Source organism: Vicia villosa, linkage group LG2 (assembly GCF_029867415.1).
Source record: "Vicia villosa cultivar HV-30 ecotype Madison, WI linkage group LG2, Vvil1.0, whole genome shotgun sequence".
NCBI classification, from domain to species: domain Eukaryota; kingdom Viridiplantae; phylum Streptophyta; class Magnoliopsida; order Fabales; family Fabaceae; genus Vicia; species Vicia villosa.
In genome coordinates, this window is record NC_081181.1 from 163,490,798 (window position 1) to 163,505,658 (window position 14,861).

The 14,861-nt window shown below is 39.4% G+C and overlaps 1 protein-coding gene across 1 annotated transcript; it reads right to left on the bottom strand.

The window, feature by feature from the left end:
* Nucleotides 1–14,063: 14,063 nt before the first annotated feature.
* Nucleotides 14,064–14,847, bottom strand: LOC131650495 (uncharacterized). The gene is made up of 3 exons (XM_058920200.1): nt 14,674–14,847; nt 14,428–14,592; nt 14,064–14,351 (listed from the first exon to the last, which is right to left on the bottom strand). The coding sequence occupies exons 1-3, from the start codon at nt 14,845–14,847 to the stop codon at nt 14,064–14,066; spliced, it is 627 nt and encodes a 208-aa protein (XP_058776183.1).
* Nucleotides 14,848–14,861: the final 14 nt, after the last annotated feature.

A 14,861-nucleotide genomic window follows, 5' to 3' on the forward strand; every position in this document is an offset into this window, starting at 1 on the left:
GTTAAGAAATCCTATGGGGTAGCTGAAGATGTACTAGTGGAAGTTGATAAGTTTGTTTTCCCTGTTGACTTCCACATCATGGACATTCCGGAAGATGAAGAAACTCCTATCCTTCTTGGGAGACCCTTTTTGTCAACAGGCCGCTGTAATTTTGACATTGAAAAAGGGGCGCTAACGCTGAAATCATTTGATGAAGAAGTAACCTTGAAGATGTTAGGAGTCAGGAAACATAGGTCAGATGTGAATGAGAAAACCTCAACTGGTATGACGGAAGGTGAACAAGAAGACAAAAATCTTAAAAATCTCCAAGAAAAAGTTTCTAGCATAGCCTCTATGATGGAACCAACTTATGTAGCTGTCAACAGTCCTAAGAAAGCTAAAGAAGTAGAGAAAATTGTGGGAAGCAAATTGAAGAGAAAAGTTATCCAGGCTTTTCATCTCCATGAGTTCGCGGTTGCGGAAGTGGCAGGCAACAAGGTTTGGAAAAGGAAATACCCTCCATAATAAAGGGTAATGGACCGTCGAGCCATGCGACGTTAAACGAAGCGCTTCGTGGGAGGCAACCCACGGTTTTAATAATTAATTTTTCTGTTTGTTTGTTTTATTTTCAGGAAATAAAAGAGAGCATCTCTAGTGGAAGCTAGGAAGTGATCGTTGGAATGCAATACCTCTGTAAGCAACCGCTCCAAGGCTGGTTCTAAAACATTGAGGACAATGTTTAGTTCAAGTGTGGGGGAGGTTCTTATTTTATTTGCTTTATTGCGCTGCTTTCCGTTTTGAATTCATAGTTTAGTTTGTTTAATTTGAACCATTTTCTTTTGTTTTTCTGTTATTGTGTTTATTTCAAGTTTGTAGTGCCGCCATGGTGTTACCAGATAAAGGATACAAGTCGGAAGGGAGCGAACTAACAGTAGTGGTTGAACAACACATTCCACACTTAATCTCTGCAGGCACTACGGAAGCTGACACAATCAAAGATAAGAAGGTAGGACGTAAGAAGCCGACACTGAACCAAGAGAGGAGTATGGTAGACTTTAGATGAAAGGAAATTGCAGGACACCTAGAGCACCTTGAAGCATGCAAGCTTAACCGACCCGGTGAGATGTCAGAGCCAAATTCATAACTCCATATGAGAGTCCAGTCAGGTAGGGCACTATTCACTTTGATTTTGCGTACGTTCTCATAACACAAGCACACTACGAAAGCGCACACTGAGGCAAGTTTTTTTTTTTTTTTTTTTTGTAAACCCCGAGCCTTTCTAGCCATCCCATATGCATTATATCATTTGTTCCCCTTTTGAGCCGTAATGTGTATTTTGTTCATTGTTGTTAGTTATTTTTCTTTCCACCCGCATTCCCATCATTCATATTATCGCTCGGCATTTATAGTAATCATTAGAAGGACACTAAAGAATCTAAGTGTGGGGTTGTAAACAAAAAAGAAAAAAAAGAAAAGGGGCAAAGAAAAAAAAAATTGATTGATTTCTCAAAAGAAAAAAGAAGAAAAAGAAGAGAGAAGATGAATATGGATCTTGTAAAAAAAAAAAGAAGAGGTTTTAAAAATTCAAAGCAAGAAAAATCTTTACCTTTGCCTACTTTTGAGAAAGACAAAATAAGGTCCAAACCCCACTTTTACGATTCAAATCAGTTTGAGTAGAGAAGTGAATCCAATATAAATGCCGAGCACCAAACCATTTGTTATCCCGTTTCTTGTTTACCCACCAAACCCAAGCCTCGTTTCAGCCCTAAGACCTCATGAAGTGTGTGTAATCTGTGTGTGTAGTGATTTGAGAATTTATTCAAAGTTGAAAGTAATATGCATGCCTTGATACTGTGGGTGTAGACACTTTAACCCGGAGAGATTTTGTGAGAGTGTGAAAAGCTTGCAGGTGAAAACGTGCTCGAAAGTGAGAATGCAGTTGATAGTTTGAAAAAGGAAATCAGAAACTCGATTGCTAAGTGAAGGAATCTTGCGAAAAACCTGGTTGTGTTGTGGAGAAAAGAATCTCGTTGGTGACCTCTGTTTTGCCTCTATACATCACTTGAGGACAAGCAATGAGATAAGTGTGGGGTTGTGATCGGTCACCATTTCTAGTAAGTTTCCGCATCTTTTTCCGACCGAAATTCACAATCTTGGTAATACTAAGTGGCATTGTCATATGTTTTTGAAGTAAGTTTCTTGTTTCTCGATGGTATGATGTTGTTGCATTATTAGTGTGTTTAAGCTTCATAAAAATGCCATTTTATGCGTTGGTTGTTAGTATGTTGTTGGCCAGGTTAATCCCGAGAAAGATGGCGCTCCGAGGCGAGAAAAGGAGCTGAAAGAGCTAAAGAAGAGGCCAACACGGGCACCCGTGTGCACCCACACGGCCGTGTCAAAAGCTGCCTGGAAAGTGGATTCTGGAGAGCAAAACAGAGGTTTTACACGGGCACCCGTGTTCCTGCACACGGCCCGTGTGGAAAAGTGCCCAGAAAGTGAATTTTGAGGTGAGGGCCAGATGGACAACACGGGCACCCGTGTTCCTGCACACGGCCCGTGTTGTTGAGCGCGGGCAGATGTTCTAATTTTGATATTTTGGAAACCTTGGGCCTCATTAAGGGTATTTCGGTCATTCCGGATACTGAGTGAGTGAAGCAACACTACTAAAACCTAACAGGAATAGAAGAGAGGCATCTTGGATCATTGAGCATAGAGAATTACAGAGAAAGAAGAGTCAAGGGTTTTGGAAGAAGATCTTCAAGAGCACTGGCGATTGGAGATCATATCAACCACTAATTTCTTGTAATGACTTCAATTACTCTTGTTGTTTTCTTTATCATTATGAGTAGCTAAACAACACTATGCTAGGGGTGATGTCCCTGAATCTTTTTATGTGATGAATTGTCACAACCGTTGTTGATGAATTTGATGTTTAATTATAAATTGAGTTTTTGATTCATTGTTCTTAATGCTTTATTATATTGGAAAGTATCTTATTGTTCTACGGTTAGGGTTTGGCGTGACAAACCTCCCTAATGCTTGTGAATCAAAACACTTCCGGCAAATCGCTTAGGAATAAGGATTGCACTTTAGTGATCATTCATTCTAGACTCTAATGCATAAAAGACCTAATACTAAATTCAGTTATTGAGGAATTGAGATTGTCTAATTAGTGTTAAGGGGTTCTTCACTAAGGAATTAGGGAGAACTATTTATAGAATTGATACACAGTTATAATTAAATCATCTCATGAACACGGTGGTTTCAAGGAGTTACATAGGATTCATACATCTACCTTAGCATATCTGCTCATATTTGCACCAAGCTATCTTTTATTTAGTGTTTTATTTATTTCTAGTAATTCTAATTAATCAAACAAACCAAAACAACCCCCATGATATTTTTGTTCAATTGAATCATTGTGAAACTTGTAGTTTACACGCAGTCCGCGAGTTCGATACTGGGTATTTACCCTTCTTTACTACTACATCGAGGAAATAGTACACTTGCTATAATTTCACGATCAGGTACCCACATTTTCTTGGGTCCTTTCTTGTTAGTTTTCCTCAAGTTCTGATTGAACTTGGGTTTAGCATTATAAGAAATAGGAGGAACAACATGATAATCTTTATCCTGAGTTTCATGATATTTCTTAGGTTGTGTCACATGCTTCTTAGTGTGTGTTATGTGAAAGCTTTTGGCATGTGATGTGTGCCTAATATCATGGGAGTGGCCATACTTGAACTGATCATACAATAGCTTGTATGTGATTTTCATATCATCTACAGGTTCAAGTTTGTATGGGGTTTCACCCTCAAAACCAATGCCAACTCTCTTGTTTCTAGAGACATCATATATCATAGAAGTTAGTTGACTTCTACCAATACTTCTAGATAAGAACTTCCTGAAACTCAAATCATATTCTTTCAGAATATGGTTCATACTTGGAGTGGATTTTTCTGAATCAGAAGGAGATCCAACGTTATTGGATAATTTTAACTTTTTCTTTTAATTCAGAATTCTCCAATTCCAGCTTCTTAGTTTCAGATTCAAATTACTTTTTCAGCTTTTTGTATTTGATACTAAGATGAGCTTTTAGTTCAAGAAGCTCTGTTAGACTGGAAACTAACTCATCTCTAGTTAGTTCAAAAAATACCTCTTCAGAATCTGATTCTGATGTAGATTCTGATCCATCATCTACTGTGGCCATAAGCGCAATGTTTGCCTGCTCGCCTTCAGAGTCTGATTCTGATTCTGAATCATCCCATGTTGCCATAAGACCTTTCTTCTTATGAAATTTCTTCTTGGGATTCTCCTTCTGAAGTTTTGGGCACTCATTTTTGTAGTGTCCAGGCTCATTGCATTCGCGCATGACCTTCTTCTTGTCAAATCTTCTGCCTCCAGAAGATTCTCCTCTTTCAGGCTTCTTTGAACTTCTGAAGCTCTTGAACTTCCTCTACTTGCTTTTCCAGAGTTGATTAACTCTTCTGGAAATCATGGACAGTTCATCTTCTTCTTCTTCTTCTTCTTTTGATTTTGATTCTTCAGAATCTACTTCTTCAGCCTGAAAAGCTTTAGTGCATTTTTTATAATTAGATTTTAATGCAATAGACTTACCTTTCTTCTGAGGTTCATTTGCGTCAAGCTCAATTTCATGACTCCTCAGGGCGCTGATCAGCTCTTCCAAAGAGACTTCATTCAGATTCTTAGCTATCTTGAATGCAGTCACCATTGGGCCCCATCTTTTGGGCAAGCTTCTGATGATCTTCTTTACGTGGTCAGCCTTGGTGTAGCCTTTGTCAAGAACTCTCAATCCAACAGTAAGAGTTTGAAATCTAGAAAACATTGTTTCAATGTTTTCATTATCCTCCATCTTGAAGGCTTCATACTTTTGGATCAAAGCAAGAGCTTTGGTTTCTTTGACTTGAGCATTTCCTTCATGGGTCATTTTCAATGACTCATATATATCATAGGCAGTTTCCCTGTTAGATATCTTCTCATATTCAGCATGAGAGATAGCATTCAGCAAAACAGTCCTACACTTGTGATGATCTTTGAATTGCTTCTTTTGCTCATCATTCATTTCTTTTCTTGTGAGCCTTACACCATTAGCTTTAACTGGATGTTTGTAACCATCCAACAGAAGATCCCATAAGTCAGCATCTAGACCAAGAAAGTAACTTTCAAGTTTATCTTTCCAGTATTCAAAGTTTTCACCATCAAATACTGGTGGTCTAGTATAACCATTGTTGCCATTTCCATTGTATTGCTCAGTGGAAGCAGGAGTAGGTGCGCCTGTTGGAATTTCACCAGCCATCTAGACTTTGTGTTTTTCTCTTCCTGAATCTTTTCTAACACGGTTAAGTGCTTGCACCTAGAACCGGCGCTCTGATGCCAATTGAAGGGTAGAAAAACACTTAGAAAGGGGGGGTTTGAATAAGCGTAGTTTCAAAACTTATAAGATAAAAACAACTTGCACAATTATTTTTATCCTGGTTCGTTGTTAACTAAACTACTCCAGTCCACCCTTGACAGGTGATTTACCTCAACTGAGGATTTAATCCACTAATCACACAAGATTACAATGGTTTTCCACTTAGACAACTTCTAAGTCTTATAGAGTCTTCTGATCACAACCTGATCACTCTAGGAACAAACTGCTTAGATAACCTCTAAGATTTTTCTAGAGTATACTGCTCACACTTGATCACTCTAGTCCTTTACAAATTAATGTAAACAAATTCTAAGAGTATTACAATGCTTCTGAAAAGCTATAATCACAACTGTGATATTTCTCTTAAAGTTTAAGCTTAATCTCACTATAATATTACAACACCAATAAGTGAGGTTGAAGATGAAGTTATGAGAGCTTTTGAATTTGACAGCGTTTCTGTATAATAGCGCAAAAGTTTATGTTCAGCTTCTCATCAGAACTTCAATATATAGGCGTTTGAGAAGATGACCGTTGGGAGCCATTTAATCCTTTGCGTATTCCATACAGCATTGCATTTAATGTTTCACTCATTTGTCAACTACCTCGAGCCTTGCTTTCGCTGTGTCTACTGACGTTGCCGTTAATAGCTTCTAACGTTCCTTTTGTCAGTCAGCGTAGCCTGCCATATTGTACTTGATTCTGATTGATCTTTTGTAGATACAACTTTTGAATCTTCCAGAGTCAATACAGCTTGGTGCAGAGCATCTTCTTGTCTTCTGACCTTGAAGTGCTTCTGAGTGTGATACCATGAGAACTTCAGTGCTTCTGCTTCTGATCTCAAGTTCTTCTGATGCTTCCATAGATCATGTTCTGCTTCTGCTTGACCATCTTCTGATGTCTTGCCAGACCATGTTCTGATGTTGCATACTGAACCTTCTGAGTCAGTGCTTCTTGCGTTGATTTTGTGCATACTCTTTATATAATTCTTGAAATGGAAATTGCATAGTATTAGAGTACCACATTATCTCATACAAAATTCATATACATTGTTATCATCAAAACTAAGAATATTGCTCAGAACAAATCTTGTTCTAACAGTATGATCAACTCGTAACCTTTGACGGATGCGTCGAAAACCCTTCTGGTGGATTCAATGTCGGCGTTGATCATGGTCACCCGTCCTTTCTTGGTGTAGAATTTCATCTTGAGGTGGACGGTTGAGGGCCTGAAGGTTAGCTCGGCTAGGGTTAGTCGACTGATAATGCAGTTGTAAAGTGATTTCCATTCGATGACCAAGAAGTGGGTCTTCACTTGTCTCTAGGCTTCTCCTTCTCCGAGTATAACAATCAGTTCGACGTAGTCCCAAGGTCTAGTCGTGGCACCGTTGAAACCCTAGAGGTCACAGCCCACATAAGGAGTCAGGTGAGATTCATCTTGTTGGAGTGTCTTGAAGAGCTGGGAGTACATTATGTCCACTGAGCTGCCTTCGTCAACGAGAATACGGTGAACGTCGAAGTTTGCCATTCTCGCTCGAATTAGTAAGGGTATGTTGGCGTTAGGTGAACCCCTGGGGAGTTCCTCGAGGTAGAAGGTGATAGGATCTGATCTTCCTCTGACCTTGCTGAGAGTGGGACCCAAGTCGGAGTTGGCGGTGATGAGCTCGTCGAACTTTCTTTTAACTGAGCCGATAGTGAGTTGGCCGAGGTCTCCGCCGTTGGTGATGACCATAGCTATAAGGAAGCTCTCCCAACGACTAAAGGCAGCAATAAGTTCTTCTGAGGGGGAAAAATCCTCCGGGAGAGTGATGGAGAAAGCGACCTGGATGGGCTCTTAGTTGGGTGATCTCCGGTCGTCGCGATCCTTGTCTCTGGATTCTTTTCGAGGCGGATCGCCTATCTTGGTTTACTTCGAAAGGCGTCCTTCCTTGATAAGGGTCTCGATTGCGTATTTCAGATGGACGTAATCCTTGGTAAGGTGTCTGTGGCTCTTGTGATATTTGCACCATTTAGACTTGTCTGTTCCCGGGCGTGTCAGGTTTAGTTTTGGGGCACGGACGTTGGAATTTTTAAAGTCGATGCTTTTGCACTCGGCTAGTATGCGCTCACGGAAAGCGTTCAGTGGTGCGTACTCGGTAAACCGACCAGATAGTCCCCTCTGTTCCTTCGTCTCCCGAGACATGTCATCCTTTCGTTCTTCGCCTCCTCGACGAGAAGGTAAATCGTCATATTCAGAGCTTTTGCTTGTGTCTTGCCCTTGGGGTCCCCTCTTGGTGGTTGCCGTTGCTTCTTCGTACGCAATATAGGCTTGTACTTTGAGGAGGAAGGTGTCCATGGAGTGGACCTTTTCTATCCCAATAGCTTTCTTGAAATTGTTGTCGGGATTCAGTCCTATGTCGAGGAGGTATCTCTTCATTTGATCAGTTGTCTGAATTTGGACAGCTTCCTTTTTAAACTTGTCCAAATATGCTGGGAGGGGTTCATCGGGTCCTTGAAATATGGACTATAGGGAGGCTTCAGTCTTTGGATGTCGTCGAGAGGTCGTGAAGTGGTTGGAGAACAAGCTAATTCTGCCCAAGAGTGTATGGAGTTCGGTGGCAGGTTCCTTTACCATGTCATGGCGCCTTTCCTGAGGGTTGTCAGAAAGAGGCGGTATTTGATGGATCCGCGTACGACGTGATATTCCATGACGACTTCAATGCTTTGAATGTGGTCGTCAGGGTCTGTTGTTCCATCATAGAGATCCAGCAGTGGAGGCTTCTCCATTCCTCGGGGGAGAAGTGCTATTCTGATTTCTTATGATAAGAGGCTACGGATGTCGTCTTCTTCACTTCGTCTAGGTGAGGAACAGTTTCTCCCTCAGTTGCGACGGTGACGCCGAGGGGGGCTTAGTCCCTATTTTTTCTCGTGTGATTTCTCCGGGGTATGGCGGCTATCTTCGGGGGGAGAACGCTCACGATATTTTGCTGAAGTTTTCTTCTCCAAAGTTGGGCCCCGAGTTCAAGGTTTGGGGGAGATGCTTCCCGAGTACAGACCTTTTTGCCCGCGTTTGGGTGATGGGGTGTCCTCTTACCGAGGAGAGGGTGTGTAGGACCTGCAACGACGATATCTCTTTGGAGGGGACCAGGAGTATGAGGAGAACGAGTTCGGTGACGTCTCCGCGAGGGAGATCGTGACCGCTGCCTTATCTCTAGCTTGTTAATCTGTTGGGTTTGCTGCTGTATGAGACAGTTGGTTTGATTAAGGGCAGTGAGCAGGATAGTGGTGGTTGGGTCGACGTTCTCAGGGATGGGAACGTTGAGGTGCTAATAGTTCCGCTCCTGCGGGTTTCCATTCCGACGAGAGTCGTGGGTGGAGGAGGATGCGGTTCGTCCGTCTTTAGAATCGGCCTCGTTTTGAGCTTGTTCATTACACGCGAGTTGTTGAGGCCCTTCGCTTCTGGGATGCCCCTGCCCGTCAGCCGAGGGCTGGTTTGGGACGTCGCGCCTTTCTCGGTTCTGCCCATCAACAGTGGGTTGAGGTTGTCCCTCGTGCCTTTGACGATTCTGTCCGTCAGCAGTGGGTTGGGGTTGTCCCTCACGCCTCTGATGGTTCTGCCCGTCAACAATGGGTTGAGGTTGTCCTTCTCGCCTGGTACGGCCTTGCCAGTCACCCGTGGAGGCGTGGAGCAATAGGTCTGTAATACGGTGAACTGACTTTTTATAATCGAAAATGTACGGTAAGCAAGAGTCGCCACCGACTTTTATTTTATCCAAATTAAATAGAAAGGCTAAAAGAACAGAAAAAAACCTTTTAAATAAAATAGGGTTCGGGGGTAATTATGCAAAGGGAAGGTGTAAGGCACCCTTTGCATCCATGGTTTTCCATGGGCTCTTAATTGCTTTGCTCGTTTTGAAACCAAAAGTTTAGAAATGTATAGAAGATGAAGAAACAAGGACTTTAGCTCGTAAATGAGCGTAGCCTTGAAAGTGTTTAGAAAAAGCTGATAAAAGACATTTTAGCCAGAGCAAGGCAATTAGGGGCAATTACCTTATAATTTGAAAAAAGAGGTTCTTTTAGCCTTTCAGGGTAAAAGGATCTATCCATGCCATGGAGGGAAGGAAGCCTTTCATTTGGAGGTAAACGGGTCATCGCATTATCGTTCGCCATAAGACTGACCCATGCCATGGAGAGACGGGTAGTCTAAGGGGAAGGATCAGAATAGCCTTTTTCGTAGGCAGCCAAAGGATACCTCAGCCTTATCGTAGGCAACTTCCGAGGGTCGAGATCATTTTTTAGTGTATCGAAGGCAGCATCATTAGGGACCATGATCTTTAATCGAGGCAACATGGCTGAGGTATCCTCGTATTCGAGGGACTGGCTATTCTGCAAAAAAACACGAGGCAACAGGCAACAGGCAATAAGGTAACAGAGAGGTTACCCCAAAAGAGTGCGTGTGTGCAACAATCACGTGGTTAATTCAGTTATATTATCTTATAAATTGGTGACTCTAATCCAGTTTAAATTTGCACTCCCTAAATTACTAACCACGCAGTATATAAACAATTTATGGGAAGGGGGAAAATGAAACCAGCGGAGGAGAGGGGAATTGTAACCAGCGGATCCCTTAATAGGGTTTGGCATAAGTAATAATAGACAAGAAATATCAGGGTTTAGGGTTACCAGTACTCGTAGCTTTGGCAGTCGACGAACCCTGAAAATTGAAAAAGACAGAATAAACAGAGGGAGTGAGTGCATTATTAGTTCGAAGGCAAAAGAACTAACCCTAAAATAAAAGGATAAATATTGTGAGGCTAAATGAATAAATAAGGAAAAATAGATACTTAGCTTTGCATTTGATCTGATATGGTTGGCGGGAAGCCTCGGGGTTAACCCTGAAAAATGGCGAGGCAAAAGGCAAAAAGTGAATGTAGGCAATTTAAAAGACAAACCCTAATAAGAGGAAACAAAATAGACTTTTTAACGTAAATAGTGTACTTACCTTCGTTTTTGACATGGCGCGTAGTCGGGAGGAACCCTGTCGGTAACCCTGAAAAGGCATGAAAGGCACAAAGAAATATTTAGTGTATTAGAATGTTCATCACAAACCCTGATTAGGGTATAATTTAAATAAGAAAACGCATACGATTTAATTAATTATTGGTCTCGCGACCTAATTAATTAAATCAGGATAAGATATTTAAATCGAAAGTAGAGATAATTTTTATGAAATTTTTATAGTAAAAATGAAATAAATGTGAATTATTGAAATAAATAAAATAGATAAATACAAATAAAATAAAATATGTAATTAAAATAAATATATAATTATGTAATTAAGAAAATAAAATTAATATAAATAATATATAACAAAACATGAAATAAATATATAAAATAAATAAATAAATAAATAAATTATATAAAAAAAAGTTTTATAAAATAGTTTTAATTGTTATATTATTATAGAGAAAAGAAAAAGAAATTAAATGATATATATATATATATATATATATATATATATATATATAAATAAAATTAAATATGTTAAAAATTGGAAAAAAACTTAGCTTTTATCAGGTGTGGCACGCGTGGGAGAAGTGTGATGGACCTGCAGTCTGCTTTGCGTTGGATTGAAGAAGGCTAAGATTTGACGGTCAGATATGAGAGGATCCATGGCATGCGTGTGGACAAGAGCGCGCTGGATTTAATAGCCCCTTTGGAAAGTCTGCGCGCCAGAATCCCTTTGAATTGGACCAATGATGGGCTGCCACGCCATCATCCCCAACCTTGGACCGTCGCCTTAGGTCCTTTGTGTTTTACCTATGGTTTTAACAGCCGTTGCCGTAGACCTGCATATCAACGAATACACGCAAACACCACAGAAAATCCTTCGCGACCACACCATAGTGATCGTCTCATCCTCACGAGCATAATGGCACTCATTATTAACCCTAATTGTACTTAGAACACAAAACCCCTTTTGAAGGTCCTAAACCTAATAATGGCCGCACACTCATAATACCATATAAATGCAAATAAATTTCCAGATAGCACCATAACATGATCAGGATCAATAATATGCCATTAATTTTCAAGAATGATGTATGAATCCATGTAATCGAGTCAAAGAAAGTTTTGACTTACCTTGCTAAATCGGAGGTGTTTCTGGGGTTGTTGAATGCGTGCAACGATCTGGATCGATTCAGAATGCCTTCAGGAACGTGTTGGAAACAACAAAGCACTTTGAATTGGCTTGCAAACCAGAAACCGAATTTGGTTTTTTCTTGAACTTTGAAGGATGAAACTAGGGTTCTTCAGAGCAGCAATTCGTGTTCCCTAGCATCTGGCTTTGATCAATATATATATGAGATTTATTAGGGTTGATAAAACTGAAGAAAATCCTTTTGAATCTTGAATTGAAAGTTTTGGAAATTTGATTGAAAATCTCTTATGAAAACTTTCTTAATTTGCTCAATTTCAATCTAATCTCTCCAAATATTATTTGCACGAATTTGTAATGATTATATGATATATTTGATAATGAAAATAGGTCCAAATCATATCTTTTATAAAATATTTGATTTTCTTCTAATTTATATGATTTTAATTCTTTTTAATTAGAATAAAAAATCAAAATAAATCAAGTTAATCATATATTTTCGTGGCAAAGAAATTTTGGGCTCTTGAATACTTGGGGACCAAGATTGAAGCAAAATAATTAGGGCCCATTTGCAAAAAGTTCCAAGTTTCTTCACATTTTTCCCTCCAAGATGACCCAACTTTAATAAGGCCTATCTCTCTCAATTTTTGAGGTATGGAAGTGTTCTAAGACTTTTTAGAAACCTTAGAGAGTCCTCTAACCAATTTCTTTGGTCTCATGTCAAAATTGTTTTCCATGCTCCTTGTGTGTACTTTTGAAAAAAGTGACTTTTTGTTGACTTTTGAAAAGGACCTATAATGTTTTGGTCCATATCTCTCAAATGGAGCACTTTTAGACTTGGCATGTGAGAGACAAAATTGTAGAGAATCAAATTTCCTTCAAGATGAGCTTTGGATGGAAAATTTTGGATGTTCCATATGAAAGTTATGGCTGGTCAAAGTTTAGTTGACTTTTCCTATACAAAACCCTAATTTAGAAGCTTTTTGATTTGTTGATTTTTGATCTTTCCTTGATGAACCATGATCAATTCTTGATCAAATGGTGAATGATACTTCAATATGAGGGTCTTGACAAAAAATCAGGAGTTTTGACTTTGCTTTGACCACAGTTGACCTTTTAGGTCAACCAGTCGACTATTGACTTTCTGAACTTTTGAGTGGCCAGAACTTTGAGATAGGCCTTGATACTTGTCATGGAGGTAATATAGGATATATTGAGCCATATGAGATGCCTTGGAGCCATTGATTCACTGTTTTTTCTTTTAATAAGCCAAACCCTAGTTTCAGAGCCTTGCATAGGAGAGTGTGTCCTGGAGCTTTATGTACTGATTTGACTTTGTATAAGAGAACTAGTATGGGCAAATTTTGGGGTATGACAAGGTTGATGTTGAACGGGTCAGGACTTTGGTTGTTGTTGCCGGTCATGATGATCGTAGGTTGCTTTTGTGCTTTGATCTTTGTTTAGGATAGATGGGGGAACAAGTTTCCTACAGACGACGCCACTGATCGTACCCGATCAGATGGATCTTCAACCTGCAATGAGCTGGGTCTTTTGTAAACTAGAGGGTGTACCTGCAAGGTACTCCGATGCCAAAGTGAGAAGAGAGAGCAATCAGAGTGCAAGTACAAGGTAAGAAGGGAGAGAATGAAGTTACCCGACCCTCTAGTGAAAGATGGTATTTATAGCCCCCAGCGTTGGGCCAAGATCTCGCTATTGGACTAGATGCCAAGGCCAAATTCGGAGACTTCCAGGATCCTGCGTGGATATCAGAGACCTATGCGTGGTATCCATCCTGGGTCAACCACTCCGGAATTTGCGGGAGGACGCGGTCTTTTAGGGAGTGCGTGGACTCCGTTTAATTCGGAGGGTTGGGAACGAAGGAACCCTACGAGGAGGAGGGTCCTCCTCCGTCGGGAGTGCCTTCCAGGGTCGGGCAAGTGCTACTGCTCGACCAGGAGCTAGGGAGTCGAGTGAGAGGAAACCATATGTCTACGCCCGGCTGACGAGGAAGCCATGCATGTGGTCTAACAGCGCCGGAAGAAATGCCTTTATATGGGTTGGATCTAATTTTAGCCTTAATCTGATTCGGGCCAAGCGTCGGCCAGTCCAAAACAATATATATACCATTCTCAAAAGATATGCCGTATATATATATATATATATATATATATATATATATATATATATATATATATATATATATATATATATATATATATATATATATATATATATATATATATATATATATATATATATATATATATATATAGAGAGAGAGAGAGAGAATCGATTGTTACTAAATATAGATAAAGAATTTAAAACTTGCTAAACATGGTAAAAAAAAAAGCAATCAAGTAGATACTGAGTTTAAAACTTTCTAAACATGGTATATTAAGAAGCAACCAAGTAGATGCAGAATTTAAAACTTGCTAAACATTGGAAAAAAAGAGTAACTTCAGAATGTTTTTGTCTCATTAAAGAACTTATACATAAAATGTAATAAGTAAAAAAATCATCCAGAATTTCCTATAGCATTTGGATATCTTTTGCCATCTGGGTCTTCGTATGTTATACCTGCGAGCACCCATGCAATGTCGATCAATAGTTTACCGTGACAAGGAGCTCTGTTTATCTTACCGTATCCACCTTTTCCCCACGCTTCACCGTGAGAGTTTCTCACGACCCAGTATTTCACCAATTTCCTTTTTATCATTTCTTGACCGTAACCTACTATAATAATTGCATGATATTCTTCCTTTTTAAAGGCATCTGCATGTTCTGGACCAGAATATATAACATCCTACGCAAATAATAATAAAAAAAATTAAACCATATATTTAATAAAAATTCAATTAAATCATTAAATTTTCACTTACTCCTTTCAAATTTGCTATTTCTTCGCTCCAAAATATTTGGGCGGCCACTGGTGCTCTCCTTATCTTAGCTTCTAATAACTTTCCATTAGATTTTAGTTTTTCCTTTTTGAACTTTAAATCTAGTTTAAGATCTATTTGTTGGTAAGTTACAAATCTTAAACATACCTGAATATATTAGGGTAAAGAACAAATTAAAATATTTTAAATAAACAATATTAAAAAGAATAGTAATTAGAATTGATTTACCTTCCCTTCGATTTTAGTTTGGTTCAACTTTCCCACGTATGGACAAAATTGTACTAGAACACAACCATTTCTTCTTACCCAATAAATTGTATCCAAAATAGAATGTCCGTCTTCATTTTGCTTTCCATCTAAAAGGAAATTATAAAAAATGTCCTGTTCTGATAACTTTATCATTTGTCTGTCTTTTT

Coding starts and splice junctions, on each gene's coding strand:
- LOC131650495 (XM_058920200.1), bottom strand. CDS start 14,847: ATGATAAAGTTATCAGAACAGGACATTTTTTATAATTTCCTTTTAGAT. Junction 14,593..14,673: donor AAACTAAAATCGAAGGGAAG/GTAAATCAATTC, acceptor TAATATATTCAG/GTATGTTTAAGATTTGTAAC. Junction 14,352..14,427: donor AAATAGCAAATTTGAAAGGA/GTAAGTGAAAAT, acceptor TTATTTGCGTAG/GATGTTATATATTCTGGTCC.